General features: G+C 47.5%; 3 protein-coding genes across 16 annotated transcripts in view; 1 reads left to right on the top strand and 2 right to left on the bottom strand.

The window, feature by feature from the left end:
* Positions 1-1,728, top strand: part of LOC132473615 (netrin receptor UNC5B-like) — a gene marked incomplete at its 5' end in the record, with an annotated part of 5,106 nt that extends 3,378 nt beyond the window's left edge. Inside the window, 1 exon segment of the mRNA XM_060073821.1 lies at positions 1,634-1,728. Within this exon segment, the coding sequence (XP_059929804.1) occupies positions 1,634-1,728 (95 nt within the window).
* Positions 1,729-3,953: 2,225 nt separating this feature from the next.
* ly6pge (lymphocyte antigen 6 family member pge) lies at positions 3,954-8,831 on the bottom strand. The gene is made up of 3 exons (XM_060073380.1): positions 8,657-8,831; positions 6,831-6,947; positions 3,954-6,186 (listed from the first exon to the last, which is right to left on the bottom strand). The coding sequence occupies exons 1-3, from the start codon at positions 8,718-8,720 to the stop codon at positions 5,996-5,998; spliced, it is 372 nt and encodes a 123-aa protein (XP_059929363.1). The 5' UTR covers positions 8,721-8,831; the 3' UTR covers positions 3,954-5,995.
* A 533-nt stretch (positions 8,832-9,364) lies between these two features.
* Positions 9,365-16,036, bottom strand: part of tacc2 (transforming, acidic coiled-coil containing protein 2) — a 54,001-nt gene continuing 47,329 nt past the window's right edge. For all 14 annotated transcript variants that reach the window (XM_060073303.1, XM_060073296.1, XM_060073297.1 and 11 more), the window contains 6 exons: positions 15,556-15,632; positions 14,540-14,583; positions 12,920-13,080; positions 12,444-12,550; positions 10,853-10,973; positions 9,365-10,312 (listed from right to left, as the gene is read on the bottom strand). In XM_060073303.1, coding sequence (XP_059929286.1) covers positions 10,247-10,312; positions 10,853-10,973; positions 12,444-12,550; positions 12,920-13,080; positions 14,540-14,583; positions 15,556-15,632 — 576 coding nt within the window. In that variant the 3' untranslated portion in view covers positions 9,365-10,246. The remainder of the gene's footprint in view (positions 10,313-10,852; positions 10,974-12,443; positions 12,551-12,919; positions 13,081-14,539; positions 14,584-15,555; positions 15,633-16,036) is intronic.

Genomic DNA, 16,036 nt, shown 5'->3' with positions numbered 1-16,036 from the left:
TAAATGTGGGCACTGCATCACTTGAGTGATTAAGCTACATTATAGCTTCTACAAATGTTCATTAGCAGGTAATTAGCAAGAGAAATGAGACATCAGTTCAGCAAATCCTTAGTACACTCAAGAACACACGCACACGCACCCACGCGTACACACACACGCACACACATACACATGCAAATACACACACACACACACACACACACACACACACACACAGACGTGACTACCGTCTCTTTCAGTGTGTTAATGAGACAACTTGGGTACATGAGCACGTATTTTCCACATGCGCGTCACATGACCTGGTGTCTGGCTATGTTTGCCTGCAAACCGTTCCGTGGGGACCGACAATAAAAACACTGGGTTGGTGAGAAGATGGCGCAAGAGGCCTCTCCTTCCAAGAGGGGGCCTTCTTCAGCGAGAGAGGCAGGGAACAACACATGGTTAAGGATTTACTGAGCTCCAAACGTGTTTACTTGGATTAAGTCCTCGTTGTGAAACTATCAGCTTTATCCCATTCAAGCTCCAGGTGACGGTTTGGCTGTTGAGGATTGTCTGTGTTTGGTGGTTGAGGGGAACAATTAGTGCCTTTGAATGATACGATATTGATTCTCAAGTCTAAAGATGGAGGTGTTCCCATAGCGGACGGTTATTCCCTGACTAGTATTTATCAAAAAAATCCTGAAATAAAACTCACTCGTTTTCCTGAATGCTCTTATGATGTTATATATTTTTTAAATACAGAATATATATTAAAAGAATGTCAATATGCATATGGATATTTAAATATATATCAGTCATTTTGTTGAACACAGCATTGTTGCATCCCTAAAGCTGTGCTTTGCCCCTCATGATATCATACGCATTCTAGTCCAATCATGTGTGTCAGCTTCTTGGTGCGGATCCAACCATCACTTAGCTTCAGCCCCGCCGCCGGGTCTCTCGCTCGGGTCTCTCTCTCATGCACGTATGGGACAGGCCTCACAGAAGGTGGGCTATTTAGCCACATTGCAAAGTGGCCCAGGCAGGAGAACACACTCATTATACACAATTCTTCTGCCCCCCTTTCCTCGGAGCCCCCATATAATCTCTCTAACCTGCCTCCCCCCTCCTCTCCATTCCTTTCTCTACATCTCCATCGATCTGTCTCTCTCTCCAGCTCTCTTTCTCACTCTCTCCCTCCATCTCTCTTTCTCACTCTCTCCCTCCACCTCTCTCTCTCTCAGCCACTCCCTCTCCATCTCTTTCTCTCTCACTCTCTCCCTCCATCTCTCCATCTACTCTCCCCCTCCACCTATCTCTCTCTCCATCCACTCCCTCTCCATCACTTTCTCTCTCTCTTTTTCTCCCCCCTCCCTCTCCATCTCTTTCTCTCTCTCTCTCTCTCATTCTCTCTCTCTCTCTCTCTCTCTCTCTCTCTCTCTCTCTCTCTCTCTCTCTCTCTCTCTATCCTACTCTCCCCTCAACCTCTCTCTCTCTCTCTCCATCCTACTCTCCCCCTCCACCTCTCTCCCTCTCTCCATCCACTCCCTCTCCATCTCTTTCTCTCTCTCTTTTTCTCCCCCTCCCTCTCTCTCTCTCCATGTGTCCCGAGTTTCAAATCCCCTGCGGGCCCTTGGGTTCTCTGTGTGTCCAGAGAGTCCGGAGGTAGATCACTTTAATTCTGCTTCATGGATCTTTTTCAAAGAGACCGGAGACCCCGAGACCCCAGAACTGGTGACCGTCGGGTGAACCCGTCCGGCCCGTCGGGACCCCGTGTGGGTTGTAAACACAGCCATTGTCTCACACGCTCTCATTCCTGCTAGCGGCTTTTGTTCAAGCCCTGCCCATAATGCAACAGGCTTTTGATGCTGCGTCGTTGGCCAGTGTGCATGCACGGTGCCCTTCTTAAACTGGCCTGTGTTCTGTTCCGGTTAATTTGTGTGTGGGTGGGGGGGACGTGTGTGTGTGTGTGTGTGTGTGTGTGTGTGTGTGTGTGTGTGTGCGCGTGCATTTGTGTGTGTTGTTTTTTGTTCACCCACGTCCATCTGAGCCAGCGATATTGGCAGTTCCAGGCGACGAGTGATGACATGGTAGGACGGTGGCTGATTTGTTTAAGGTAAGCGTCACCTTGAAGACACACGTCTTCCTCCTGAGCCACATCACGCCAGGGTAGAGCTCGGGATGGACGTAGCATTGCTAGTTCAGAATTCCCCTCACGGTTTAGAAGTTTGCGTCCCCGTCGCAGTTTGAAGCCCCCGGAGAAAAACTCTGTGCCGACGCAATTAAGTTCTCCTTCTGTAAAGAAATGTATAATTTATTTTAGGACGTCTGGGCTTTTTTTAATTTCACGCTAATCAATCCAGCGAGTGCAGCTGCTGCGGCAGCTATGCTGGAGGCCCTCAATCAATACACACACGGAGCCCACTCGTGGGAAGGGCCCACAGAAGCACGGAGATGACCCTGGATAACCCCCAGACCAGTGTATGACCTCACCCTCGGTCCCACAGACAGGGAGTACAGGTAAAGAGGCTGATTAGGGTTCCGCGTCGACGCAACGCAAGGACAATGCAGACGCCCGCAACGCAGCCGTGAACCTGTTTTTGTTCTGCGTCGGCTTTTAGGCGAGCCGACCAATCACAGCCCTTGCTGCTGGGTCGCCTCGATGCAAGATTAACATTTTTGGGAGGCGCACGTCAGGCCCTTGCGGTGGACGCAAAGGAGGGTCCGCAAGGACGTAATGGGTCCGTAAAACCCCCTTGCGTTGCGTCGACCGGGAACCATCATCAGCCCTTAAGACGCAGTTCAGCGGGCCAGAGCAAACCGAAGCATGCCGACATGCTGTGAACCGCACCACATTGTTGGCCCTGTGTTTCCTCCACACAACTGTATCTGAAGGGCTTCCTTCTTTCCGAGATGCCTCGTGGCTTGAACTTTAGCAGCAGTCTTACACGGGCCTGTGGTTCCAGGGAGGAATTCAGGTATTGACAGGATTTGTTTCCCCTTCTTCTTCTTCTTCTTTATTACCCTCACACAGCCTTCTGCAAAGGGCAGACGGCTCATGACTTTAATGAGCAACTGCCGGATTTGCTGTGATAATGTCTTCAGGTGTTGGAGGGCTGGGATTAAACATACTCCAATTTAAACAGAAAAGTCGCCATGGAGATGACCTTCACTTTAAAAGCTCTGATGGCGCCCGCGTGCGTCTGTCTGGTGTGGGGAGGGAGGGAGGGGGATGGGGGAGACTGTCGCCGATGTTATTGTCTAGAAGGACTGCAATTTCCAGCAGGGCCCCCTCGTTGAGATTTAACTTCAGCCGTCCCTCCGTCCCTCCTCCTCCAACTATAAACTCTCTCAGTAGAACGCGTGTAGGTACTTGAAAGAGCAGTGTGTAATTTTACAGAGGAAGAAGGCACCGGGTTCGGTCTGAGAACGAGGGCTTCTTACGTCAGCACGTCACTGTAACACTGTTGAACATTCTGGATGTGAACTACAGGCCTTGGCTACAAACGTCGGACACCTTACTCTTCAGCGGCACCTTTTACCCCCGCCCCCCCCCCCCCTCTCCTTCCAGTTCCAGTCCTCCTCCCCCTCCACCACCCCCTACCACCCATCGCATCAGCTCTTCAAGATTAGGGCCCCCCTGGACCTCCCATCCTAATTAACGGAAAAGCCCTCCAAATAAATGTGATGAGAGTTGACGTGGGGCCCACTCTGCTCTGAACCGCAGACGGGAGCAGCCAGCGCAGGCTCCGTCTACAAAGCCGGCCCCAGATCTTCACGGTTTGGGGTCAGTGTCGATCCCCACCAGGGCAGCACGTTCACACTCTCACACCTGCCTGTCAAAGGAGAGACCTGCCGGGCTCAGCAGGGGAGGGTGCGCTACGGGGGATGGAACAGGGAAGGGAAGAGAGACTAGACGTTTTCGTTCGGTTGACATGATGAAAGTGGTTAAAGAAAATTAGCGGAGGTTTAGAGAAAGGGAGAGGTATTTTTATGTTTTCTTGAAGATATACAAAAAAATACAAATAAACATAAAATAGCGTTGCATATTCTTATTTCACGAACGGCAATCGATTTAGGAGTGATTCTTAGTCAAGAAGTTGATTTGACATTTGCCTGGATCGGACATCAAAAAGTATGCTTGCACTGCCCCACAGTGGAGGTCGGGAGAACTACAAGCCGTGGTGAAGAGTCGGGTTTGTCCGGTGGATGTTCAAAGGTCACATTAATCTAATTATATTGATATATTGATGACAATACATGGTTCCCTACGTATTGAGATCATATCTTTAAGGATGTCAACAAACATTTTTTAATTGTTCACATCAGCTGGCTATTAAATAACATTATGTAGGTCATCAATAAATTCAGCTATATTTATCTAATATTATTAGGAAATGTATTATTTCTTCAACATATTCTCAAATAGGTGATTCAAAACACATTATTCTACTCTTTCAACTACCGAGTTTCCAATAATGCAGACATGGGTTAATATAGGTTATGCCTAGTTCATATTATGTTGATATTAGTTCATATTAGTCTGAATTTATCACATTTGCACCTTGTGGATTGGTATTATAACTGCTAAGTGCTAATGATACCGAATATAATTACGATCTTGAAAAGTTCTTAGATATTCAAATCTTAATTATTAATGTGCAATAATGACATATCATTAATAGATTAACATTATATTTCAACGTTTCACAAAAAATCTATCAATTTGTAGTAGCTGTCCCCAAACTTTTTGGGGACTGCGCATTAAACCTCATGTCACTCATTTGTTTTTGTCATTTAGCGCCGCCACTAGAATTGAGTCTGGGTGACCTTCAGCATAACAGTGGCGCACTATGTAGGGAGGCCCCCCCCATTGCTGAAACTAAGGGTATTTCACATTTCACACACTAGCTACCGGTATTGCATTAAAACAACGCACGTACATTTGACTCAGATGCGTCATTGAGAGTTCAGAGGCTAATTGGTTAATTCCACGCCAGCAACTGCATATGGTCTTTGCCTTATTTGCATGAGTGTGAATTAATCATAGACGTCACAGTTCATTTAGTTTTGAAACGGCAAACAATGAACCCAATAACATGTTGTTTCATTCTTTGTGCCAGGCAGGTTTGAGTGCTGTAGCAAAACAGACCATATAAGAATAAATAATTTAAGCATCGTAACTTGTATGCAGAGGACGACACCTTAGTTTAGCTAATTACCCTATTAATCATTAATCATGGACGGCAGCGATCCACCAGATGAACGAATAAATCCTGAAGTCCTCATCACGTCTTGCCTGTCTTCAACATCCATATAAAACCAGGTAGGGGTAGTAAAAGTAGAGACAGGGTTCCTTGGCATCGATGTGTTGAGAGGATACAAGTGTAGTCACACTGTAGATGGCATTAACGGCGAAAGTTACACATTTCCTAGTAGTAGTATTAGCACTTGTCAAAATAATGGCAGGAGTAGCATTCATCGTTGTCGTCGTAGTAGTAGTAGTAGAAGTACTGGCAGTAGTATTAGTCTTAGTGGTAGTAGTACTAGTAGTAGTAGTAGTGGCAGAAGTACTGGCAGCTGTAGTAGTCTTGATGGTAGTAGCACTAGTAGCAGTCGTAGAAGTACTGCCAGTAGTAGTATTAGTTGAAGAGTAGTAGTAGTAGAAGTGGTAGAAGTACTGGCCGTACTAGTAGTCTTAGTAGTAGTATAGTAGAAGTACTGGACGTAGTAGTAGTAGTATTAGTAGTAGTAGAAGTGGTAGAAGTACTGGCAGTACTAGTAGTCTTAGTAGTAGTATAGTAGAAGTACTGGACGTAGTAGTAGTAGTAGTAGTAGTAGTATTAGTAGTAGTAGTAGTTGTGGTAAAAGTACTGGCAGTACTAGTAGTCTTAGTAGTAGTATAGTAGAAGTACTGGACGTAGTAGTATTAGTAGTAGTAGTTGTGGTAAAAGTATTGGCAGTACTAATAGTCTTAATAGTAGCAGTGGTGGTAGTTGTGTTATCGGCGTTGCGGTCAGGCCACCCGAGGGAGCACCACGGCCAGAGACAGCAGCAGAAAGCTGAGGGCGGGCGGCGCGGCGGCCACGCCCGTGACGTTGCAGTCGTCGCCGTAGCAACAGTGGACCCTGACCCCCGGGGAGCGGTAGCCCTGGCTGTTGGCCTGGCTGCAGAAGGACTTGTAGGAGCAGGTCTTCATCACCCCGCCTGTGGGAGCAAGCAAGCAAGCAAGCACCACAGAAGAAGCACATCGGTGGCTGATCATCATTTAGTCTAGAGCCACCCGTTAAACGGGTTCACCCGTTAAACGGGTTCAGTCTGTTTAAGGACCAAACTCGAGTTGAGGCCACTGCCCGGGATTAATGAGAGGCTAGTGGGGGGGGTGGGTGATTTGGTGGGCAGGGGATACGCTGGGCGCTACAAACACTTTCCTAATTAATGAAATCGACCGAGTGAAGGCTGAGAATCTCCTAATTTCCTCGAAAGACCCAGACACCCCTCTGGTCTGCCATGGGATACCAGACAGAGCACACATACTCTCACACATACTCTCACACACACACACACACACACACACACACACACACACACACACACACACACACACACACACACACACACACACACACACACACACACACACACACACACACACACACACACACACACACCTAACCCCCCTACTGAGTTAAAGTGAGACTCATTACCGGTTCATCCACTATCTCTTTTACTAATGCATTGTAATTAATTGATTGGCTGGTTTAATGTATGCCATGAACTGTTTCAACAGGAAAGCCATTAATTAAAGTAGAAGGGTGAAAAAACAGTGCTCCACTGTGTGTTGGACTCACTGTCATGGCCCAGTACCACGGCACACGCGTCAGAGAAGCTGGGGCAGATCTTGGAGCCCTGCCGGTTGCAGTCCTCATTGTTGGAGCCCATGCAGGTGTAGCATCTCAGGGACGCAGCTGGAGGAGAACAGCAGAGTCAGAGTGGAACGATCAGCCCACTTAGGTAAAACCAAGGAAGTAATTAACCGAGGAAAATATGACAAGGAATGAAAAAGTGTTGGTACAGGTGTTACGGAAATCTTCCTCGTCTTGATATTGATGACGTTGGGCTTGATTCTAAATAAATACACATGGTTCGTGGCTGTGCACCTCAAAAGCCCATTAAAAGCACATTAAGAGCGGTTTCATTTCTGTGTATTGTTATTTACCCATCGTTCAACATTTCACTGATAACCATTAGAACGAGGAATACACGCGAAGATAGCGCTCGGCACCGCACCACTCAACCGTGGCCACTTCCGTGAGCGCCTCACGCCCTTTAGTCCCTTCCCTCCTCCAGAGACCAAACACCGTCCGAGCCCCGCCGCTGCCCTTTGGAAACGTCTGTTTTACAGTTCGAAAACCTTCCCTCTCCGTCTATAAATAAGCTCTCTTAAAAAACACCCTTTCGTGATCTTTATGGAGGGGATCAACACAAGTGTTTACAGGCTAGCTCACAGGGAGCACTCCAAAGCCGTCCATCTCCCGGTCCGACCAACAACGTGAGACTCTTTGACCTCCTTTTATCTCCCACTCAGAAGTGGGGAAGGGAAGGGATGGAAGCTTCTGGTCTTCAAGATTAGCTCAGACCAGAACGGTGAACTTATAAAATCAAACAGAAAATAAAAGCGCCAACCCTTCACGGACGCTATGTCCAATAATGGGTTTCTCGAAGAAACAACAAAATAAAAAGATTATATATATATATATATAAAATCTTTTTTTTTATATATATATTTTATATATGTATATATAGACATGTATTGATAATATTTATAGGCTGAGCATCATATATATTACAATAATCACATGTTATTATAATCCATGATGTAGAATAACAATTATCGGTATTGTTATTAAATAAAATGAAATCCTGAAATTATATTTAATAATTCATTATGTGTATTTCCATCTGAACAACCTCTGATTCCGGAGGTGCCTGCGCAAAGTGGAAAAACTAATAACAATTCCATCCATATTATTGATCGAAACGAATATCTCCCAACATCTAAACAGAAATAGAACTGGATTAAACTCAACAGGTAGCACACGTTTGCTTCTTTGAAATCAAGCTCTTAAGTAATTGAAAGGTTATATTGGGATTTTGAGGTGTCTCTTTAGTTCAGGAAAACTATCAGATTTACTTTTCTCAGAATTCTGAGTTAATAAACTCATTCATTAAGAGAAACAAAGCATCATTGTTTTCTCCAATCAACTTTTCTCAGAATTCAGAGATAATTATGTCTTTAATTCAGAAAAACATGACCAGAATTAATTTCTTAAATGATTGCATTACGCTTCTGTAGAAATCAAATGTTTTTTTAAAAGGATAAGTTAAACTAAAGGATTAACTCAATGTTTAATACAACCTACATTAAATCAAAAATCGAAAATCAAGACTAGGTCAACTGTTACATTAGAAGAGAGTTCACCCGTTACAGTCTATGGGAGTCACAGACGGTGACATCCATGTCTGTATCACATGAATATAAAAACTTGTATCGATATCCATTAAAAAAGTACAACATTTTAAAAGACCGAAATTACATGGGCAAGTCAGGTTCTAGGATGGGGGGGGGGGGGAGAGGGGTGGGAAAGTTGAACAAATAAAGAGAAGCATCTCTTACTGTAGTCAGGCAGTAGAACCAAGGACAGAAGCAGCGCTACAGGCCAGCAGCGGACAGCCTTCATGTTGCCGAATTGGGTCCTTATGGGGTGTACTGCTCACACTATGAGAAGCAGGTTGTCGTCTCCATACGCACGCCCTCTCTCCCCACCCTACCTGATCTTAATCTCAATGATCAGATGGGCAACAGCCCCCCCCCCCATCCCCCAGGGTCGTGACCTCAAGAGGGATTACCAGAACACACACAAATATAGTGTGTGCTATACTGGACCTCACAGATGTCCTGAGCAGAACCTAGCAGAGCTGTCCTATCGTTTCATACATTCAGACACACAGGCATCAAACCAGCAAGAAACAAAATACAAAAAAGTCAGTTTTTCCTACCTTCTTAAATTTGATTTGAGATATGTGGTGATCGAGTGTGTCAACACAAATGTTTGTGAATGCTGTAGTGAGTGCTGTCTTTTTTGAGAAATGACTCATGAATAGTTGATGCATCCATCTTGTTGGGTGTAACGCGAGTAGAGTACATTAAAACGATACGCAACATGCACAGCAAAACAAATATCTCTCACAACAGCCTTCAATTTAGGCCATCATCTCCCAAAAAAGCAACGAAACAACAGCCGCTCAGGGTGTAGAAACGGTAATCAGGACACATTTGGACGTCAAAGGAGCGCTGTAGGAACCCAGAGACGGAGCCAGGCGGTTGTATTGCCATCCTTTATTGCACTTTGTAAGCAGATGCTGAACGGCGGTGGTGCAGAGAAGAGCCGGGCTCCTCTCGGTGCATCACAACGGCCACAGCAGCAGGCTGTCGGACATTAAATGAAGTGACCCACGGCCACAACTGATGACAATTAAGTTAGCTTTATATCAAAATAAAATCCCACGTTTTCATCAAGAGCTAAGGGGACAAAGTAAGCGCGGGGAGTATCTACAAGGAAACGACAAAGAAAGCATTGGTGGCTTTGTTTTATACGACGGAACGGTATCAAAAATGCAAGTGAGCGTTATCAATCATGGAAACTCTCTATTTACAAACATCTCACATGCGATAAGCTACTGTGATCTTTTATATATTTTCATTACTAGTATATAAGCCAACGTGTAATCAATCAAAACTAAGTCATATACAGGACATATGCTGTCTGCCGACATTTATATTGAACTCTCTTCTATTAAGAACAAACAACAGCAGGATTAAGTTTACAGTCTTGTCCATCAGTGGCTGTCATGGCAACGTTACATTTCATCCCACTCTCTCTCTATCTCTATCACACACACACACGCTCTCTCTTGCAGTCATTCCAACACAGCAACACAGCATTCACACACACGTACGCTCACGCACGCACACATGATATGTTGTGTGCGCAAGCACATGAATCCACACCCTTAGTTACAGTAAAACCACATTGACACAAGTGTGGGGTGGGTGGGTACAGAGGGAGCCATGGTAGGCAAAGTCTGGAAGCGAGGTGGGCACGACGTGAGACCCCTCGTCTGGGGCTGAGATGGCGCCTTCTGTTCTTTTGGATAAAGTTTGGCGTTCTGCTGGCTCCCCCTGGGAGATGGGGCGTGGCCACTGCTAACTCCGCCCCATTTTGGCGATGAGCTCGTCACAGATCTTCGTCAACTCCTCGATTTCTCGGTTCTGTTGTGGAAAAGAAACGACGCGAAAGACGATTTAGATATCCTTAGACTGAGACAAAACACATTGCAAGGGGGGGGGGGGCAAAGCTCACCTACAGCAGATTTTTTCGAGGCGTTTTCTAGGGGCGTGACGATATTTAGTTCAACGAAATATTGCGATATTAAAACGTGACGAAATGCGTCGTTGAGACGAATACATTTTTCCAGATATAATTTTACTATTATTATAATCATTATTTTTTTTGTCACCACCCTAGCGTTTTCATATTATCCAGTACAGCTGACGTGTATTATTTCATCAGTTTAAGTTTATAACTGACAACACCGTTTAAGGTAGAACAGTTACTGATGAATGACTGTTCAAGGCTTCCGTAGGGTCAAACTAATTTCTTACACTTAAACAGAGTGCCGGTCTACAATCTTACATTAATTCAATTGCATTTTGGCTCCCCTTCATGTAGTGGATGAACGAACAACACGATAAGGTAACAAGGTAAGGCGACATCATGATGATAACCTAACCGCGGGCGCCCTGACTGACCTTCTGTTCCAAGGTGCGCTCCAGAGAGTCCACCTTCATCTGCTCCTTCCTCAGGCTGGCCGCGCACGCCGCCTGCTCCTGCTTGGCTTTGCAGCGCACCTGGGCGATGTCCGAGTTGGCCCTAGAGACACACACACACACACACACACACACACACACACACACACACACACACACACACACACACACACACACACACACACACACACACACACACACACACACACACACACACACACACACACACACACACAAAGAGACACACAGACACACACACACACAAGTTTAGAACGATTTTGGGGCCGGCTAACTCTGCAAGTCACCCACTCAAAAACACTGTGTACAGCAAGTATACCAGACCGGTTCATTTGCTACATGTTCAACCTCCTACCCCTTCAAATAAAGTTTCAAATAGATTTAAAAAAGTAAGTAATTACAACCATGAATATGAAGAAAATCTGTAGCGAAAAATAAGGGATAATTCTTTTGACCAATTAAACACTCCATGGATAGATGAGGGACAGGGAGAAGGACAGGGAGAAGGACAGGGAGAAGGACAGGGAGGAGGACAGGGAGGAGGACAGGGAGAGGGACAGGGAGGAGGACAGGGAGAAGGACAGGGAGAGGGACAGGGAGAGGGACAGGGAGAGGGACAGGGAGAGGGACAGGGAGAAGGACAGGGAGGAGGACAGGGAGAGGGACAGGGAGAGGGACAGGGAGGAGGACAGGGAGAAGGACAGGGAGAGGGACAGGGAGAGGGACAGGGAGAAGGACAGGGAGAGGGACAGGGAGGAGGACAGGGAGGAGGACAGGGAGAAGGACAGGGAGAGGGACAGGGAGGAGGACAGGGAGAGGGACAGGGAGGAGGACAGGGAGAAGGACAGGGAGAGGGACAGGGAGGAGGACAGGGAGAGGGACAGGGAGAGGGACAGGGAGGAGGACAGGGAGGAGGACAGGGAGAGGGACAGGGAGGAGGACAGGGAGAAGGACAGGGAGAGGGACAGGGAGAGGGACAGGGAGAGGGACAGGGAGAGGGACAGGGAGAGGGACAGGGAGAAGGACAGGGAGGAGGACAGGGAGGAGGACAGGGAGAGGGACAGGGAGAGGGACAGGGAGAGGGACAGGGAGAAGGACAGGGAGAAGGACAGGGAGAAGGACAGGGAGAAGGACAGGGAGAAGGACAGGGAGAGGGACAGGGAGAGGGACAGGGAGGAGGACAGGGAGAAGGACAGGGAGAAGGACAGGGAGAGGGACAGGGAGAGGGACAGGGAGAGGGACAGGGAGAAGGACAGGGAGGAGGACAGGGAGGAGGACAGGGAGAGGGACAGGGAGAGGGACAGGGAGAGGGACAGGGAGAGGGACAGGGAGAGGGACAGGGAGAAGGACAGGGAGAGGGACAGGGAGGAGGACAGGGAGAGGGACAGGGAGGAGGACAGGGAGAGGGACAGGGAGAAGGACAGGGAGAAGGACAGGGAGAGGGACAGGGAGAGGGACAGGGAGAGGGACAGGGAGGAGGACAGGGAGAGGGACAGGGAGAAGGACAGGGAGAGGGACAGGGAGGAGGACAGGGAGGAGGACCGAGGAGACCCACCTGTCCAGCTTCTCCTCGGCGTGGATCTTCAGGGCCTGGTACCGCTGCTCCTCCCTCCGTACCCGGGAGAGGTACTCCTGGGCACACTTCTTCAGGACCTCCTCGTTCTGCAGAGGGGACGGAGGCGTAAGAAAACCCGTTCATTCACCGCCGTCTTCAAGTGCAGAGCATTAACAGATTAACAGAGTTATGGGTACAGTTGTTTATAGCAATGGTGTGCGTTTCCGTGTGTGTGCGTCTATTTGTTTGCATGCAGGCTTTTGGTTAACGTGCATGGTTGTACGTAAGTGTGTGTCTGTTGGTGTGTGCGTGCGTGCGTTTGTGTGTATGCCTATGTGTGTGTGTGTGTGTGTGTGTGTGTGTGTGTGTGTGTGTGTGTGTGTGTGTGTGTGTGTGTGTGTGTGTGTGTGTGTGTGTGTGTGTGTGTGTGTGTGTGTGTGTGTGTGTGTGTGTGTGTGTGTGTGTGTCGTGGTCACCTTGCGGAAGCCCTCCAGCACGTCTTTCATCTTCTCGTAGCGGCGGAAGAGCTCGGCCAGAGACTTCTCCACCGAGTTGAGGTCGGACAGCGCCTGGTCCTTCTCTATGATCAGCGCCTGGATGGTGTGGTGGGACAGGGACTTCTCCTTCTGCTCATCCTCTGGGGGGGGGGGGGGGGGGGGGGGGACGACACACACACACACACACACATACAAAGTCAGAACACAAATGGAAGAAACTTACGTTCAGAGAGTACATAGTACACACACGCGCTGAGTACTACTACACACCATCAAACACACACACACATCACCACGCGCACACATGCACACACACACACACACACACACACACAAGCACAGATGTGCACCAAACTCATCGACGCACACACACATACATTTGTAAACGCACAAACACACACACAAGGATACACACACACATGAGGTAACAGTGGAAGGTGTATGTGTTATTTGGGTAAATGGATATGTGACCTCCACAAGGTACCAGAATACATATGTGGATATGTATGAATGGTTGTTTCTGAATGGTGCACATCCACACTTCACGACACAGTCGTTAAACCTAAAGGGGCATGCAGAGTGAGTACGTCGGGGTAGATCATAAATAACTAATAAGATCAAAACGGCCCTTCCGTCGCTCTCCTTTAAAGTGGTGACATAGATCTCTTGCTGTAAAGGTCTTTGAAGATGAGAAGAGACGAGAAGGAAACAAGACGAATGGAGAACGACAAACAAAGTGGGGTGTGCCTGCGCTCCGCTGAGTGACGGACGGACGGATGCGGACGGACAGGAGAAAAAAAGTGAAGCAAGCGTCTGCGCAACTTACCTGGCATGCCTGATAAGGGGGGAAGAAGGCGGAGAAGGTGGGGGTTTCAAATTGAAAGAAGCAAAATGGGAGCAGAACAGAAAAAACAAGGGACCGTGTTAAAAGTCAAGCCGGGGGTGGGGGGACGCACAGGGGATCGTGAGAAGGGGCCCACGAAGGCACGTGAGGAACACAAGCCTGACCAATGACAAGACAGGCAGACCCGTCCCTGGCCGAGGTGGTCGTGGTTTAAAAAAAAAAAGGAATAAATAAGATAAGATGCAACCAGAGCAGAGAGGCGCCAGGGGTTAAAAGATGACCAGAGCTGGAGACAAGGTCAGGCGTGAGCTCCAGAAGTAAAAAGAAAAAGTAAAAAGAAAAAGAAACACTGTGTAAAAAAAAAAAAAAAAGAAAAAAAAAAAAGAACAGCACGAAAGCGGAAGTGAATTCTGGAGTGCCAAAAAGTGGACGAGATTCAGACCCGTAGGTCGTATCATCAACTGAAAACAGGAAGCAAGTACACAAACATCCCAATTGGCTAGTATAAGACCAGCAGAACCACAGCAGCTATCAGGTATCGAAGGTAAACAAACGTGTTAATGGGTTAGGGCACGCAAAGTTCACAAGAATTCCTGTAGGTCATAACGCAAAATGAATAATGTGTGTTTGTATGCGTGTTTGTGTGTATGTTGCTATGCCCGGCCTTTGATGTGCTTGGTGCTGAAGTGTTTCAGAAGGGAGGCGTGAGAGCTCTTAAGTGTTGCCGTCTGCTGAACCGGAAGGATTCCACTCACCTATCATCTGAGCAATGGTCTTCTCATACTCTGCAACAATTCTCCTACGAAACAAGAGAGGAGGGTTTGGGGGAGGGGGGCATAGATATTAATGCATCACTCAAGACTGTGTGAATAAACCAGTATCCACGGCACGCATTGCCTAGGTAAAGACATAACTCAAGGCGTCTCTGCGGATATTCTTTAATGGGCTCGTTTTTATCGTACATCTGTTGAACTCAAAACCTCTAAGCTCTAAACAGTCTTTACTGTTTACAACCCTCTGTAATTGCTGCAGGTTCTACTGCGTGCTAAGCCAACCAACAGGCCCGTTGGTAAGTTGTGTTTGTTCCAGAGCAGGTTGCGAGCAAGAGGAAAAGAGGCTTTATAAGCTCCTCAGTCCCTTCCCTAACCTGAGCCTAATCAGCCTAACAACGTAAGCTCTGTCTTATTCCACACGCGCCACAGTGCGGCCAGCTGGACTCCCCCTCACACCCCAGAACCTGCTGAAAGAGAAGGAACACTAAAATAGACCGGTCTGCCGTGGCCCGCTTCTTAGAAGTTATTCCTCATCCTTGAACGAAACGCAGAGTCGGGGACTTTAGAGCGTAGGCATTAAACCCGAGTTAAACTTTGTGCAAAAGACGTGTTTAAGCTCTTCAAACAAACACAGTGAATAGAATACCCAAAGTAATCCTCTACATATATTTCAAACGATTGTCTCGTTATACAACAAAGACAGCAGTGGCAGACAAACGCATAATCGTATTCAGCCGATATCGTCTTTGGCTTCAGGCTCAACAGATTGTCCTCCGAAGCCATAAGAGATGGACTTCTTTAATTGGCTCTTCAACAGGTAATCACCCTGGGCTCTTTGAGCATGCTAAACCAGTTGACAGGTAAATCAACCTCAGTGGGCGGGAACTCAAGCATGGCTGACCACGAATCAGGTCGTAGCTGGCCGGTCAACTATAGGTCGTTGCGGTGGTTTTTGAAAATGTGGGCGGGACCTTAGAGCACGTGCGGATGCCACTCACCTCATCTCCACCACTTCCTGTCGGCTCTCCTCGTACTTCCTCTGCCATTCTATGACCTCCTTCTCTTTTGTAATCACCTGACGAGGGGAGGAGGACGCGGAAAAACGTGTGAGGTGGAGTCACAGGAGTCTGGTGTGTCTGTGTGTCTGTGTGTGTGTGCAGTGTGTGTGTGTGTGTCTGTGTGCCTGTGTGTGTGTCTGTGTGTGTGTGTGTGTGTGTCTGTGTTTCTGTGTGTGTGTGCCTGTGTGTGTCTGTGTGTGTCTGTGTGCCTGTGTGTGTCTGTCTGTGTGTGTGCGCAGTGTGTGTGTGTGTCTGCGTCTGTGTGTCTGTGTGTCTGTGTGTGTGTGCAGTGTGTGTGAGTCTGCGTCTGTGTGTCTGTGTGCCTGTACAGTGTGTGTGTGTGTCTGCGTCTGTGTGTCTGTGTGCCTGTACAGTGTGTGTGTGTGTGTGTGTCTGCGTCTGTGTGTGTGTGTGTGTGTGT

This window comes from Gadus macrocephalus, chromosome 15 (genome assembly GCF_031168955.1).
Source record: "Gadus macrocephalus chromosome 15, ASM3116895v1".
NCBI lineage: Eukaryota > Metazoa > Chordata > Actinopteri > Gadiformes > Gadidae > Gadus > Gadus macrocephalus.
This window is presented reverse-complemented; position numbering and strand designations above follow the sequence as displayed.